The sequence below is a fragment of the Enhydra lutris genome, unplaced genomic scaffold (assembly GCF_002288905.1).
Source record: "Enhydra lutris kenyoni isolate GAN:26980312 unplaced genomic scaffold, ASM228890v2 scaffoldscaffold1, whole genome shotgun sequence".
Classification (NCBI taxonomy): Eukaryota; Metazoa; Chordata; class Mammalia; order Carnivora; family Mustelidae; genus Enhydra; species Enhydra lutris.
The window spans coordinates 66,113,901-66,128,668 of NW_019154085.1; the positions used below are offsets into that span (position 1 = coordinate 66,113,901).

General features: G+C 38.9%; 1 protein-coding gene across 1 annotated transcript in view; it reads right to left on the reverse strand.

Annotated features, from left to right (window-relative positions):
* The window catches only part of LOC111141989 (LDL receptor related protein 2), a 202,141-nt gene that overhangs the window by 74,957 nt on the left and 112,416 nt on the right, over positions 1–14,768 (reverse strand). Inside the window, exons 33-36 of the mRNA XM_022494900.1 lie at positions 9,652–9,818; positions 8,481–8,624; positions 4,263–4,372; positions 2,090–2,267 (exon numbers count right to left, since the gene is read on the reverse strand). Of these exons, the coding sequence (XP_022350608.1) occupies positions 2,090–2,267; positions 4,263–4,372; positions 8,481–8,624; positions 9,652–9,818 (599 nt within the window). The remainder of the gene's footprint in view (positions 1–2,089; positions 2,268–4,262; positions 4,373–8,480; positions 8,625–9,651; positions 9,819–14,768) is intronic.

Sequence of the window (14,768 nt, forward strand, 5' to 3'; positions counted from 1 at the left end):
AAGGAGCAACCAGGACCAGATTAGCTGTCCAAGCTCAGCTGAGGTGTCTGGAGCTATTCCTCAAGCCGAGCAGTGATCAAACCTATTTGTTGCAGATTTATGAAGACAACATGCCTCCTCGTGAAAGCAAGGTTGATTAAGGACAGCGATCATCCGATCAAGGCTCAGCAGGGTGGAGGTGGCAGAGAAAGGCTGCACCTGAGAAAAGAGGCAGAGGACAAATGGCCAGCACTTTCTGATGATTAAATAAGGACATGGTTATTAGAGTGAGGGAAACATGAGGGTTCTAACCTGGGAGAAAAGATGGAGAGTCACACCTCCAAAAAGCCCACACATTCAGGAGGGCAGAGCAGATGTGAAAACAGGAAGGGAGAAAGGTGGTGGGCACTGTCTGGGACATAGTAAGTTGTCCACAGAGATCACACCATGTGGCAAGAGCTCCCCCATTACTGCATACAGACATCGAAGTCCGCGAAGTGCTTTCACACATCACTACTTCTTTTCAGTGTTCTTAGTTTATCACCACTCTAAGTCCACATTAGGATTGAAACTGGCACTGCTGAATTAACAACAAACTGAACATCAGGCCTACTGTGCAATATTATGGAGACCATCAATGTCAAAAACAGATCTGAAATCACTACTATTTAAAAAGCAGGGAAGAAAAGATACAGGTGTAGTAAAAAGAAGGGGCACATGCACCCCATGTTCATAGCAGTAATGTCCACAAGATGCCGAGATGCCCTTCAACAGACAAATGGATAAAGAAGATGTGGTTCATATATACAATGGAGTATTACCCAGCCATCAGAAAGGATGAATACCCACCATTTGCATCATCATGGATGGAACTGGAAGGGATTATGCTAAGTGAAATTAAGTCAAGCAGAGAAGGACAATTATCATAAGGTTTCACTCATATGTGGAATATAAGAAACAGGACAGAAGACCACAGGGGAAGGGAGGGAAAACTGAATGGGAAAAAATCAGAGATGGAAACAAACCATGAGAGACTCTGGACTCTGGGAGACAAACTGAGGCTTACAGAAGGAAGGGATGTGGGTGGATGGGGCAACTGGGTGATGGGTATTAAGGAGGGCACATGTTGGGATGAGGATGGGGTGTTATATGCAACTAATGAACTGTTGAACAATACAACAAAAACTTATGATGTACTAAATGCTGGTTAACTGAAAATAGTAATAATGATAATGATAATAATGATTTACAGGGATTCATTTACTACCAACCACTGAAAGGAACTGACCAATGCAAAGACTGGGTCACAGCCTGCTCTTCAGAAAAAACAGATACATACTAATGATGAAATTTCATAAAAACAAATTACTAAAGATGATTTTAAATTAGAAAAAAAATAAAAATGAAAAAAATAAAAAACAGGGAAGAGACTGGCACACATTCAATACAATATCCACAGCAATATTTTAATTGATCAATAGTTATTACTGAGCACCTTCTATGTGCCTTGTCCCAGCTCAATTGCATAAGCACAACAGTGGTGATCAAACATTATTTCTGTGAATGGACGTAATTATATAGTTTCTTCATCTTACTGCAGAAAATAATGAGCTCAACCTTGAAGTTTAAAATTACCACCAAAGGGACTTTTCCCATATGCATCAACCATGTTAAGACCTTAGAGAATGGCACGTAGCTAGGAGGGGATGCTATGCTCAAAAGCTTGGTATTTACTTTTTTTTCCTTTAGTCTCTACAACTGGAGAGCCTGGATAACTTTCAAAGAAAAGCACTGAAATCACTAAAACATGAAAGAAATGGCTCTTCAAGGACAAATAAGAAATGAAAAATGGAAATATTTTATCTTGAAGAAAAGCAAAGGATTGGGGAAATGGCAATGAAAATTATTCTATAAGGAACTATGCATAAACTAGTGAAAAATGACTTCACCTAGGGCAATATTTGCTCTAGGGAAAAAAGTTATTAGGAAGAAAGGGCAATAAAACACTGGTCCAAGTGGCCAAGGGAGATTGTTCAGGAGCCCCAGACAGACAAGAACATCAGTATCAGCTACACAAGCTCAGCAATGAAGATCAACAGGGTGCGCGTACCACTCCCGTGCTCGTGACCGCCCAGTAGAGTTTCTGTTCCTCAATATCAAGGGTGATGAACTCCAGGTGTTCAAGGCTCCCCGTGAAGAGAACTTTTGGAAATTTGCCATCCATGTTAGCACTTGCAATCTTGGCCGGAATACCACTGTCTGTTCCTTGGTCTGACCAGTACAGTTTCCTTCAACCATGGAAAAACACCAGCATTTCACAAAACAGACAGGCATAAAACAGTTACATTAAATATTTAAATGAAAAAAAAAAGTGTTATTGATTGTCCTCGAAATGTGCACAGTTCAGTGGAGGAAATCTGAACTGTTAGTACCTTGTGACATATAAGATGGAGGAGTACTTAGCTGGCGTTCTGTCAATGTCTGTATATTTCCTCGTTATTATTGGGATATAGAGTCTATTGAAAATGCTATCTAGGGGCGCCTGGGTGGCTCAGTGGGTTAAGCCTCTGCCTTTGGCTCAGGTCATAATCTCAGGGTCCTGGGATCGAGCCCCATATCAGGCTCCCTGGCCTGCTTCCCCCCACCCTTGCCTGCCTCTCTGCCTACCTGTGATCTCTGTCTGTCAAATAAATAAAATCTTAAAAAAAAAAAAAGAAAGAAAGAAAGAAAATGGTATTTAAAATAGGATGCTAGCAACCTACATTGATGGAGGATCCTTAACCCTGATCAGATAGGTTCAAAGTTTATGACTAAGAAAGAGCCTACATCAACAATCAATGCCTTTCAAAGAATCACGCACATACAGTGCATTGGGAAGGACACTGGTACCTCCCTGCTCACTTCTCAGACCTGTTAGTTAACTCTTCTCCAAATCATCATCTGGCACAAGACCAGCTACTTTCTTTTCTGATTTTTGTGATGAAAAATGCAATATTATACATAAACCTAATCTCCACACAGAACTGCCAAATCCATAATACATAAAATTTCATTAATGTATATGAAGGGTTGCTTTCCAAGTCCTCTGTGGACATACCTTCTGGATATGAATCCAAGTTTCCATTCCTTCTATCTCATCTGCTGCCACAGCCTCAGGAGACAATCCTCTTATGGTCTTTTCCCACAAGTCTTCAAAACCCTTCATTCCAATCTTTATTTGCAAACCTCTTGCACCCTCCATATGCTCGTCCATGAACCTCATCTTCAAATCTAAACTTCTCTACTTCTAAGTTCTCAAACTCTGACATTCTCTGCTTTGACCAAACTCTCCCATCTCTTCACTGCTCCTATTTTATTTCTTCTATGGAGCCTGTTCTTCAACCTTAAAACTTGCCTGAGCTTCCAAACCTTTGGTTCCTCTCTGCCCGGACTTAATACATAAGCATTTTACCAACATCTTTATTTATTCTCTTGATCTCCCATTGTGCTTAACTTGTTAGTCATTGGCCCTGAGTTCCTGTCATAATTTTCTTTCTCCTCTCAAATTCCGGGCTACCAAAAGTTTGCTGGACAAAGTCACAAAACTCTTTTGACTTCTGAGTTGACTAAAAATTTAAGCTACCTAACCTTAACTGGGAACTCTCTTCCCTAGCTGAACATTTTCTCCTAACTAGTCTCCCTGCCCCTGGTTTCTTCCACTCTGATCTGACCCATCTTCCTGAAATATGTATTTGATTCTATCATAATTCCTTTCCTCCCAATTCCCAGCTGGCTTTTTATTTCTCAAAAGAATAAAATGTACCTTCTTAGCATAATGACATTAAAGTCCTTCTAGGATATTTGTCCCCAAATACCTTTAGCTCCCATCCTGTCAACCACCCCTAACTCAAAACCTCTGGTTCCAGCCCTCCACATGATCATGCTAAACCTTGAAATGTTTCTACACCTTCACTGCTCACTTGACCTCAAGAAACACTCCCCAGTTCCAACCCACTCTCTACCTATGTTCCCATATTCTTCAAGTTCCCAATTCTTCAAGTTCTACTTCAAATGTTATCCAGTTATCCAATGTTGCTAATTTAAAGAACATAGAACAAAACACAAATTATATCCTTCACATTAACTCAGAGCTATTTCTCTTTCGCACTAAGCTCTGTATTTTTCAAAATGTTGGCATATGAAATCAGAAAAGGTCCTAACTTTGAAATCTTCCATTTTATCAGGCCATAATATTAACAAGAATGGTGCTGCATAGAAAATACGTGTCATTTATGAACACTCACCCATTAGCAGGATCAACAGTTATGCCAACTGGACTACCAACTCCAAGAGCTGTCCCATCATTGGTAATTAGTGTTTTTCTGTATCTGATATCTCCCTGCAGTTTCAAAACCTATAGCACAAAATCACTTTTTAGAACTGAGTTTCATAAGGGGAAACAAAGAAAACTGAGATGAAGGAGAACTTACACAACAAATTCCAAAGCCCAATTAGAGATGAATGGGAGGGTTTGTATGAGATTCAGATAATCCCTAATTGTATTTCAGGGCTATGAGGAAATCAGCTCAATAGAAAATAAGAAAAGCAAAATCATCCCTTAAATTCCTACTTCAATTCACCTCAAGTTTCAGTAGAGGAAATTTATATGGATAAAAGAAGGATTCAAATGGGTAAACATGCAGACTCATCACCTGAGAGAAACTACAAAAATGTCTTCAGAAAAGGACACAGGAGAAAACTCTGGAAGAAACACGGGAGCCCCAGAGCTCTCCGGAATCCCAGTGACTTGACCATGGCACCCAGTGGCCCATCATCGAAAATACAGTTGACCAACCAGTCAAAATTTACTCCGAGTGAAATCTGTGATGGGTTAACAGTCAAGTTAAAATTCAAGAGTTCAAATCCCTGACCATCTAGACCAGACTGAGGCAAGTAAATTCACTTCTTTGAACTTAGTTTATTAGTAAAATGTGGACAATAATGGGATATTCTGCACAGAACTATGAGATAATACATGTAAAGCCTTTAACACAGCACCCAGTGTGTGTTTCCTATTTTCTTTAATCGGTCCATTTACTGGACACTTATTATGTCGCAGGCATTATACTAAGCATTGTTGGATTGAATCCTCACAATAATTCTGTGAGACAGATACCATATTATGAATGCCCATATTATATATGATGAAATTATTATATATTATATATATTATATATTATTATAGATGATGAAAGAGACCTTAAGTGGCTTTCTCAGTGTTATCTATTTTTAATTATTATCACTGTAATTGTGAAAACTAATGTTAGCAGAATCCTGAAACATCACAGAAAAATATGGGTTACTATACTAGAAACACTTTCTTATAGGAATGAGGCTATTCTAATATGCACTTAAGACTGTCTGAGAGGAGAAGCAGCTAGTAAGAGATTAGAAGATGTATGTGATTGCTGACTGGCATGAAGGTTTTTCTATAAAGCTGCTTTTTAATGCAAATAGATTATTTGTGTACCAGTGTTTACATTTCTATCTCTGCCCTCTTTCTGTCTCTATATGTATTTTTTCCTCCCTCCTCCTCTTCCTCACTCTCTCTCCCACCCCCATACACACCTCTCTTTAATCCCTCACTCTTCTAAATTTTTCTCTCTCCTTTGTAGTATCTTTCTTTTTAATTTGCCTCTTTCTGTCAAAATTTCTCTACTTTTCCTGGGCTTAAGGATCTCTTTAAATTCAAAGGAAAGCTCTTTTTCCTTTTTTTTGGCATGTATCAAGTTCTCTCATATAACCATGCTGTATGCCTCACTCTCCAGCGACATAATTGCGTTTAGTGAATGGGCACACAGCTACCCCTAGTGGAAAACAATTTATTCAGTATTTCTCTTATTTTCAAATTTGAACTAAATATGAGTTATTCTTATCCCGGAAGTTATTGTGTTCATGTAAACAGTAAGTGAACACTATCTCTGCATCCTTACTCCATCCAACATTCCCCTGAGAGAGTCACTACTGACAACACCAAAGGAGAAAACCAATAAAAAACACTAAAAGTGCAATTTACCTCTGGATCATTGTTCTCATAGCTCCTCTATGGCTATTCTGAACATACTGGTGGTTTGAGGGAAACCGGACTCTGTATTCACGGGCTATCTTAGTGTCAAAAAGTACTTTTAGTTACTGAGCCAGAATCCCATTTTACAGTATGGAAGCAGAGGCTCAGAGAAGTAAAGGTAACTTGTCCAAGGTCAAATAGCCTGTGAGTGGAGGAAATATAGTGCTGTCCCCAGTCACAAAATTGTATCTTAAAGTCCTTATCCAGTACTTCTCTCTGCATGGGATGACTTTTCCTTACTTCTTCATTTGGCAGAGATAAGTATGGGTCATCTTTCAGGACACAGCTCATAGGTAATTGGTTCTCCTGCCATTCTCCCGCCCCACACGTTTACCTCTTCCCCTAGTCACAGAACACTTTACAGTCACTGCTCATATTATACTTAACACACTGGAACAAAGCTATTTGTTTGCATGTCTAACTGTCAGATGTGTGAACCACTTAAAGGAAGAAACAAGTATTTTATTCATCTTTGAAGATCCAGGACTAACAGTGGGACTGATCTGTTTAGTACTATGTGTTCAGTAAATCAGTAAGCCAGACTCAAAGCAGGTGTTTGGAATCCAAAGCAAATTATCTTTCCTCTGTGCCTCACTGCATTCGGGCACAATTACAAACTTTAGGCCTTACTGGCATTGCGAGTGCGTGTGCACGCGCACGCGCGCACACACACACACATTCATTCCCTCACTCACACAGTATCCATCAGCTGGTGCCTTTTCATTGTACTTAATACTGATGGAGGAAACATGCTCCCTACTTTCGGAAAACTATTTAAAAGGGAAGACCCCCATTTACAAAGCAAGAGACAAAAGACAGAGTAGGAACACACTGTCATTCAGAATGAAGATGTGCTAAGATGTGAGTTTGGAATTAAGGGTTTTAGGCAGTCAATCGTGCCCGTCTTTTGATGGGAGAGTGATACTTGTAGTTGAGGTTATGAAAAAATGTATTCTGTCACTATCAAAGGGGGTTACAGCAGGCTGGACTGCTGGAATTGTCCTTTGTAACAAGGCAAAGTCAAAACACCGCCTGGGAATCAGGGCAGTGAAGCTAACTGTTGAAGCCAGTTTCTCAAATTATGTAAAATTCAGGCTTTTATCTAAACAACAAAGGGCTTGAACGAGATGAATCTCCAAGATCCCCCTCATGTTAAGAGCTTGAGGTTAGTTAGCATTTGTACATATTGGAAATGTCCCTCTAATTGTGAATGTGCACTACCCTTACCTGCCCTCAGGAATGTTGTGAGAATTTACCGAGATCCTGTTTGTAGAAGACCTTTGTAAACCACAAGCACGGTTCTGACCGTCAAATAAGCACTTCCCCTGTCCAATCTGTGCTGACTTACCCACTTGACTGTTAGAAGCTTTCCTCACCTTCATTTGGCATCTGTCTTTCTGAATACTCCATAGAGAACCAGCTAAGCAGCTGGTGCCTCACCCTGAGCTGTGAACTGTCACTCCGCACGTCCTCGCTAACTGCCCCCCTCACAAGACCCTCCCCTTGCTTTAGAAATTTTCACTTTCAAATTATTATGAACTAATAATCCCTTACAGGGAAGCCTGGGCAGCTCAGTCAGTTAAGTGTCTGCCTTCAGCTCAAGTCATGATTCCAAGATGCTGGGATGGAGCCCTGTGTTGGGTTCCCTGCTCAGCGGGGAGCCTGCTTCCCTCTCTCCCTCTGCAGCTCCCCCTGCTTGTGCTCTCTCTCTGACAAATAAATAAATAAAAATCTTTAATAATCCCTTGCATATTTTAACCTTGTCCCAGAATGGAGCAAACCAATACTAGTTGAGTTACCTCTGATTTACTTCATGTGACTGTATACCAGTACCCCATCTAAAATTTCTTCTGGGAATTAAAGTAAAAAGAATACTTATCACATTGAGGAAAGTATCAAAGGAATTAGAATCAAGTTTCTACTTTCTGTTTCACTGCTAAAAAAACTGTATGGAGCCATAGAAAGATTTCCATCTTAGAATAGAGGTAACCTATCAATTTGGTTTGTACTGAAATAGCGTTACAGACTTGATGAGGAAAGATAGGGAAAATTTCCAGCCTACTATATTCTTCCATACTTAATGCTGAATTCCTTATGTAATTTTTTCATTTTTCTTTTTATATATTTTTATAGATCATCTAAAATCCTTTTATATGAACAAGCTAATATTGATGCTTAGGAGGAAAATAAAATAAGGCAGTAGAAAGTTCCAAATAATTTATTTCTAAGGTGGTTTTATTCTTTCACTTCTAAAACTGATAGTTCATACTGATAACTCCTCCCTTTTGCCTCCTGCTGAAAAATAAGTTCAAAATCTAGGAAAATATTTCCTGTGAACTGATTTTAGATGCATCAAAAACCAGTGTTCCTGTAAACAGTATTATGGAATCATTACCTCAATTGATGGAGTTCCAGGACTGGTGTAATATAAGTTTCTTGATATCCAGTCTAAGGCCAGGCTCATGGAAGACCCCAATCTAGATAGAGAAACCAATACTGTCCTGTTGGTGCCATCTGTCTTCACTCTGTGAATTTCACCCTGGAAAGAAAGATGAAGAGAAGTGAGCTGTTTCAAGGCCACAGTTTCTACACTGAGGCACTTTCTTCACTGTGGCTACTGCTGGCTGCCATGTTTCTTGAACACTCCTCACATTTGGAGACAAGGCAAAGGTTCAGCACCATTGGGTGGGCTCATCATGTATAATGCTAACATCAGCAATACTTTGAAAACAGTGATTTTTAAGTGTGTCCGAGGACTGTTCAAGTCTCATCATTTGGGCTGCCTCTGAGACTGACTACAGAGATTCATTTCTCAACTACCACAGACCAGAGTCAAAAAAATGTCATAAAAATAACCCAAGTCATGGGTGAAAATCAGGAGGCCAAAATAGCCATAAAAGCCCCTTTTATTTACATAGAGGTGAAAAGCATCAAACAAAAAGATCTTCCCTCTAAAGATCTTGATGGTCTTGATCTAAAGATCTTCTCCTCTAAAGGGTGAGTTCCCACAGGAAGGGAACTGAAGGAATGTTCTTCTTATCCTGGAGGCAAAGATGCTGATGAAGACCCCAGCATCAAATGTTTTGCTGGAATTTCCTCAGGGAACTATTGCTTTTTGTCTTGAGTTATGATCATTTTTATGATCATCTAATATCTTCTACTAGGTTAAGCTTCCCAAGAGCAAGCCCTGTTACTCCTTCTTCTTGGTGTGTATTCTACAGCAGCAAGTCATTAGTTCAGCGCAGAGCAAGGAGTAGGCACTTAATAAATACTTGCTGGATGAATAAATAATATCCAATAGCTTATATATGCTTATTATCTGACTGCTCCAGGCCAGCCTCCTATGTACATCATTCACTGAATCAAAATAAACTTAGTGGTACTATGTGTTAATTAACTGAATTTAAATCAAATTATTTTTTTTTAAAAACTGAGTGGTAAATTAATTTATTTCTGAACCATTTCCCTTTTATCCACCCAACAAATGTTTGCTTGTAAGAAGGTATCGGTGCAGGCAGACTCTTCCAAGAACCAGTTATACACTTTCAATGTTATTCAAAACTTACTGGATTCTCAACCCAGTAGATGAACTGCTCTGAGTCATCAAATTCCACATCGTAACCGTTCATCACCCCTGCTATGGGGACCATAGCATCGTTGCTCTTCACTTCGGGATTAAGGGAGATTCCAAAAATTATACTGTGTCTCACGGTTATTAAGAAAGGCCGATCATCTGTGAAAACAGCAGAATACTGATCAAAATTATATCCCACTATTCCCAGACATGTAGAGTAATGGAAGGCAGTGGACTGTTATCATCTCCTAGGATAAAATACCCTTGCAACTTTGCAGCAGTAAGTATCATACACGGTACACATTTCATCAGACAACCCAGGCCTTGGATTGGGTGTTTCAGCAGGTTTCCCGGGCACCAGACCTCCAATTCTATATATAGTGCTCCTGGACTTCCCCAAGGCAGGTCGGTATTTTCCCTTACTCTTCGTGAAGCCCTTGCTTACATGGATAAAGCAACTGCTTTTACTAAGCATCACAGGGAACACACAGACAAACCTAATACCCAATAACTCAAGAAAAGGATTTTGAAAAAAAGTGAAAGAAAAAATATGAACTATTATTGCTGAATGGCAAGTTATTAGTTTTAATATTACCAAGTGTAGCTTAGTGTTTATTAGAGACTTTACTAAATAAATCCAATGTATTATCTCTCCAAATATTCTCTGACCAACAGCTGTCTTCTGCACTTGATTCTAACTCCCAAAAAAGCTGTGACTATGTCTGATTTACTCACTGTTATGTCCCTAAACCTGGCACGTAATAGTTGCCAAATAAGTATCTGCTAACCAAATGAATGAACACATAAATGAATCAATAGATGGAAGCATAAATGAATATGTAAACTATCTTCTAAAGTCCTCAAAAGTATCTGTACATTGCAACTTAAACATCCTCATAGTATCTTATTCAAACTATCAGTTCACTTTATCTCCTTAACAGGAAGTAAGAGGTCTTTTTTCAAAGATAATCTTTATCCCAACTGTAGTCCTTTTAGCAAAAAAATCTAAATTGATAAAATTCAAGAGTGGGGTTTTATTTATGATTATTTCAGAAAAGGAAAACTGCAACTTGAGTTTTGTGGTATGAAGACATCTACATGAGCATATCACATATTAAGTAAAATTAAAATGATTAATCACTGCATAATTTTCACCTGCTAAAAATGATGGTTTCATTATTTTAATAATCTGAAAAGTTTTATTTTTTTTTTTTAAAGATTTTATTTATTTATTTGACAGAGAGAGAGATCACAAGTAGATGGAGAGGCAGGCAGAGAGAGAGAGAGAGAGAGAGAGGGAAGCAGGCTCCCTGCTGAGCAGAGAGCCCGACGCGGGATTTGATCCCAGGACCCTGAGATCATGACCTGAGCCGAAGGCAGCGGCTTAACCCACTGAGCCACCCAGGCGCCCCTAATCTGAAAAGTTTTAGATCTTCAAAGGGATTATTTTGGCTCTTTACTTATTTTAACACCTCATTAGCTTTTCCTTGTTCCTGGCATTTCTATTACTAAAAATAACTTAGCATTTATTAACATAGTAAACATTTAAGGTAATATTGCAACTACTAACTATTATATTTTACAGCTATTATATACAGCTTTAGTCTTTCCCAATAAACCTGCAAAGTTGTTTTCAACCGAGGCCAAGGTAACTTGCAGGGGCTAACGTGCGTTTAACTCATAAGCCTGTCCTCTCTCAACTGCTCCACATTGCCTCTCTTCTGAACCAATGCAAAAGCCGTAATAATCGTCCCTGTTTATTGAGAATATGTGCCACATACTAGGCCCCAAATATTATTTCACTTAATTTATCTCCCTAAAGCCTCATAACCCTGTTTGTTAGGTCATAACACTTCCCCACCCCCCAACTTTCAAAGGAGGCTCAAAAAATTAAGCAATTTAACCAAAGTCACACAGCCAGATCTTCAGACTCCAGAACTTATGTTCTTAATCACTACTCTGCAAAAAGTGCAGGCTGAGTATCAAATTATCACTCACTTCATTTAACTGCATAATATACTGAGAAAGCTATATTAGGAGTTCCAACGTACTTTGAAATTATATTGAGATACCTAATTATTTATTCATTATACATTGTAAGTGCTCATTTGTTCAGTAAAAACAAGAAATATTCCCCAATATCACAGGGGAAATTTTAAATTTTACTTACTCAGAACTTAATACTGCTCTTTTAAATGTGTAATTTTCCTTCTGTTTAACTGGAGGAATTCTCAACCAGAGCACCTAAAAACTGCATTTCTCATCCATCAAACATGGGCCTTCTTGATTCCTCTAAGTAGCTCCTCTCTAGCCCTACCCAGATCTACTCCTTTGGCCACTACTCCTTCACAGGGCTGTGTCTCGGGCCCTTGATCTGATGGCTGCTGCTGGATTTGAGAGGGCTGACCACTTGGGAATATTTATGGGCAATGCACCAGAGGGGAAAGTGTCATTCAAAGCTGTACTGTCAGAAAGCGTGAGAGCCGAGGTGAAGGGTGACGCCAGGGAAGAGCTAGACAGGACTGACCACTGAGACAAGTGGCATGGGGCAGGGGGGGTGTGAAAAGTGCTCAGTGGGAAAGAAAAAAGGGGAGTGATTTTATGACATTACACAGCTATAAAGGAGCAAATGGGTTAAAAGTACAGAACTGAAGGAGCAACAAAGGTTACTGGAGGGCTTGTCATTCACTCAGCATTTACTCATGTGTGCCACAGGCAATGAGCATCTATCAGGTAGAGACTAAATCCTCAAGGAACTTAGAGTCTACAAAACAAGGGAAAGTACATGGACGCTGATGATTCCCAACGATAATGGCCATGAAGGAATAAGCATAGAAGTACTGGGCTTGGATGGGAAGGACTTCAGGAGGAAGTGACATTTAAGCCATCCTAGGACAGCATGTCTCAGTCTTTTGGGTTTGTTTGTTTTTTAAGATTTTTCTTTATTTATTTGAGAGAGAGAGAGCACGAGAAGGTGGAGAGACAGAGGGAGAAGCAGGGAGGGAGAAGCAGGCTCCCTGCTTAGCAGGAGAGCCTGGTGCAGGGCTCAATCCTGGAATTCCAGGATCATAACCTGAGCCAAAGGCAGACACTCAACCGACTAAGACACCCAGGTGTACCTGTCTGTCTTTTGAAATAAAAAATCATTTCTTCATCTTTATTCTTATGTCATGATCCCATTATGATTAATATTAGCAGAGCAGAGAAGCAGAGACAGCAGTCAGACACAGGAAATTGATGATGTAATTGAAAAGCAACATTTATTTCTCCCTAACCAGGTCCTCCTTAACTCAGACCTTGCACTAACTGATCAGTGCCTGCAAACTTTCCAACAGTGTGTGCAGGCAGTGTTTCCTCTTACGTTGCACATAATCACTGAAATAACTTCCCTGTGTCCTTCAGTCTGAGCCAGAAACCTCTTTCGGATTTCAGGTTGTTTATTGTAGAGGATGCTGGGAGATGTTTTGGTTTGCTTTTTATTTTTTTTGTTTTTGCCATTGCAGAGAACATATTTTCTAAAGAATAAAAAGCTGTTTCATGCAGAGAAACTTCTCAGTTTTTAATTTTATAACATAGAATCAGCAAAAAATAGAAATACATCGTAATTCCCTTACTGAACTGTAACCACTATTGATGTTCCTGTCTGTTGTCTTCTAGACCTTTTTATTTTTTTTTAAAGATTTTATTTATTTTATTTAGAGAGGAAGAGAGAGCACATGCTGGGGGAGGGGGTGGAGCAGAGGGAAAGGGAGAGAGAGAGAATCTCAAGCAGAGTCCATGCTGAGTGTGGAACCCGATGTAGGGCCCTATCCCACAACCCTGAGATCCCGATCAGAGTCGAAATCAAGAGTCAGAGTCGAAATCAAGAGTCTGACGCCAACCGACTGAGCCACCTATGCGCTCCTTCCAGACCTTTTCAAATGCATATTTTTTTTCCCTATGGCCAATACTGAACAGTATCTGCTTTTTCACTTAACCTTATCCCATAAGCACTTCCAAAGATATTCTAGACACTTAGTAAACAATATTTTAAAAGTTATTTAACCTGTAAATCAAGAAAAATGTTTTTATCTATAAATGTTTACAAGTCTTCTAAGCTTATTATTGGAAAAAAAAAAAAAAGTGGAACTCTTTTTTAGTTAACATATATTGGCATTAAGTTACCCAACTGGTGCTCAGAAATCACCTGAGAAATACCCCAAAAAATTCCACCTCACTAAAGTCAGCCCATGGAAAACAACTAGTGAAATTATTTAAGAAACAACAAAAGCTACTATTTAAATATCAATCACCATCAGATAGTAATATTGATTACACCAATCCCTAATGCACAGTTCAACAATCTTTGTGGGGTGAAAGAATGCTTTGTATCCAAAATGTCTATAGCCTAGTTTAATCTTCTGCTGAAAGACTCAGAGGACACACTAAATTGAACAATGTCAACAAGGATTAGGTGCATAATAAGTCTCTGGAGAAAAACAGCAAATGCCAATCCCTTTGTAAGCATTACCAATAATTAAAATCTTTCATCATGAAAGTATCATTGCAAAATATTATATCCTGATGGAATTCAATTTTCAGTAAGCCTACATCTGAAAAATCTGTAAACACCATTAATTTCCTGGACTCAGCATGAATTTTCCACTTGAAAACTAACTTCCCTCTAGACTAAGATTCTACTTTCTCACAGTTTAAGAATTTTTTATCATTATATTTAACTTTACTGCAACCATTTCTGTCAGTACCAAAACACATTCGCTCCTCTGAGAAATGAAAAGAACTGGAACTTAGAATAACTCTCTAGATTTTTAAGCAAAAGGTGAATGATTTTTTAAAAGTCTTTATTATATATTTAGTACATACTCCAGCAGAAATCCCTTTGGTGGATTGACTCTATCTTTCCCTTTTGTTCTTACTCCCTAAAGTACTTTAGTACAATTCTCCACATACATTTCTAAAAATATCTAGAGTGGAACAAATTTAAATTGCTCCAAGAGTCGCTTACACAAAAAAAATTACACAAAGAAAATTTTCATTTTTAAAATACCAGATATTAATTACTGAAATTGGTGTCAGAAGACTCACACTGAAAACACTCCTGACTACTGT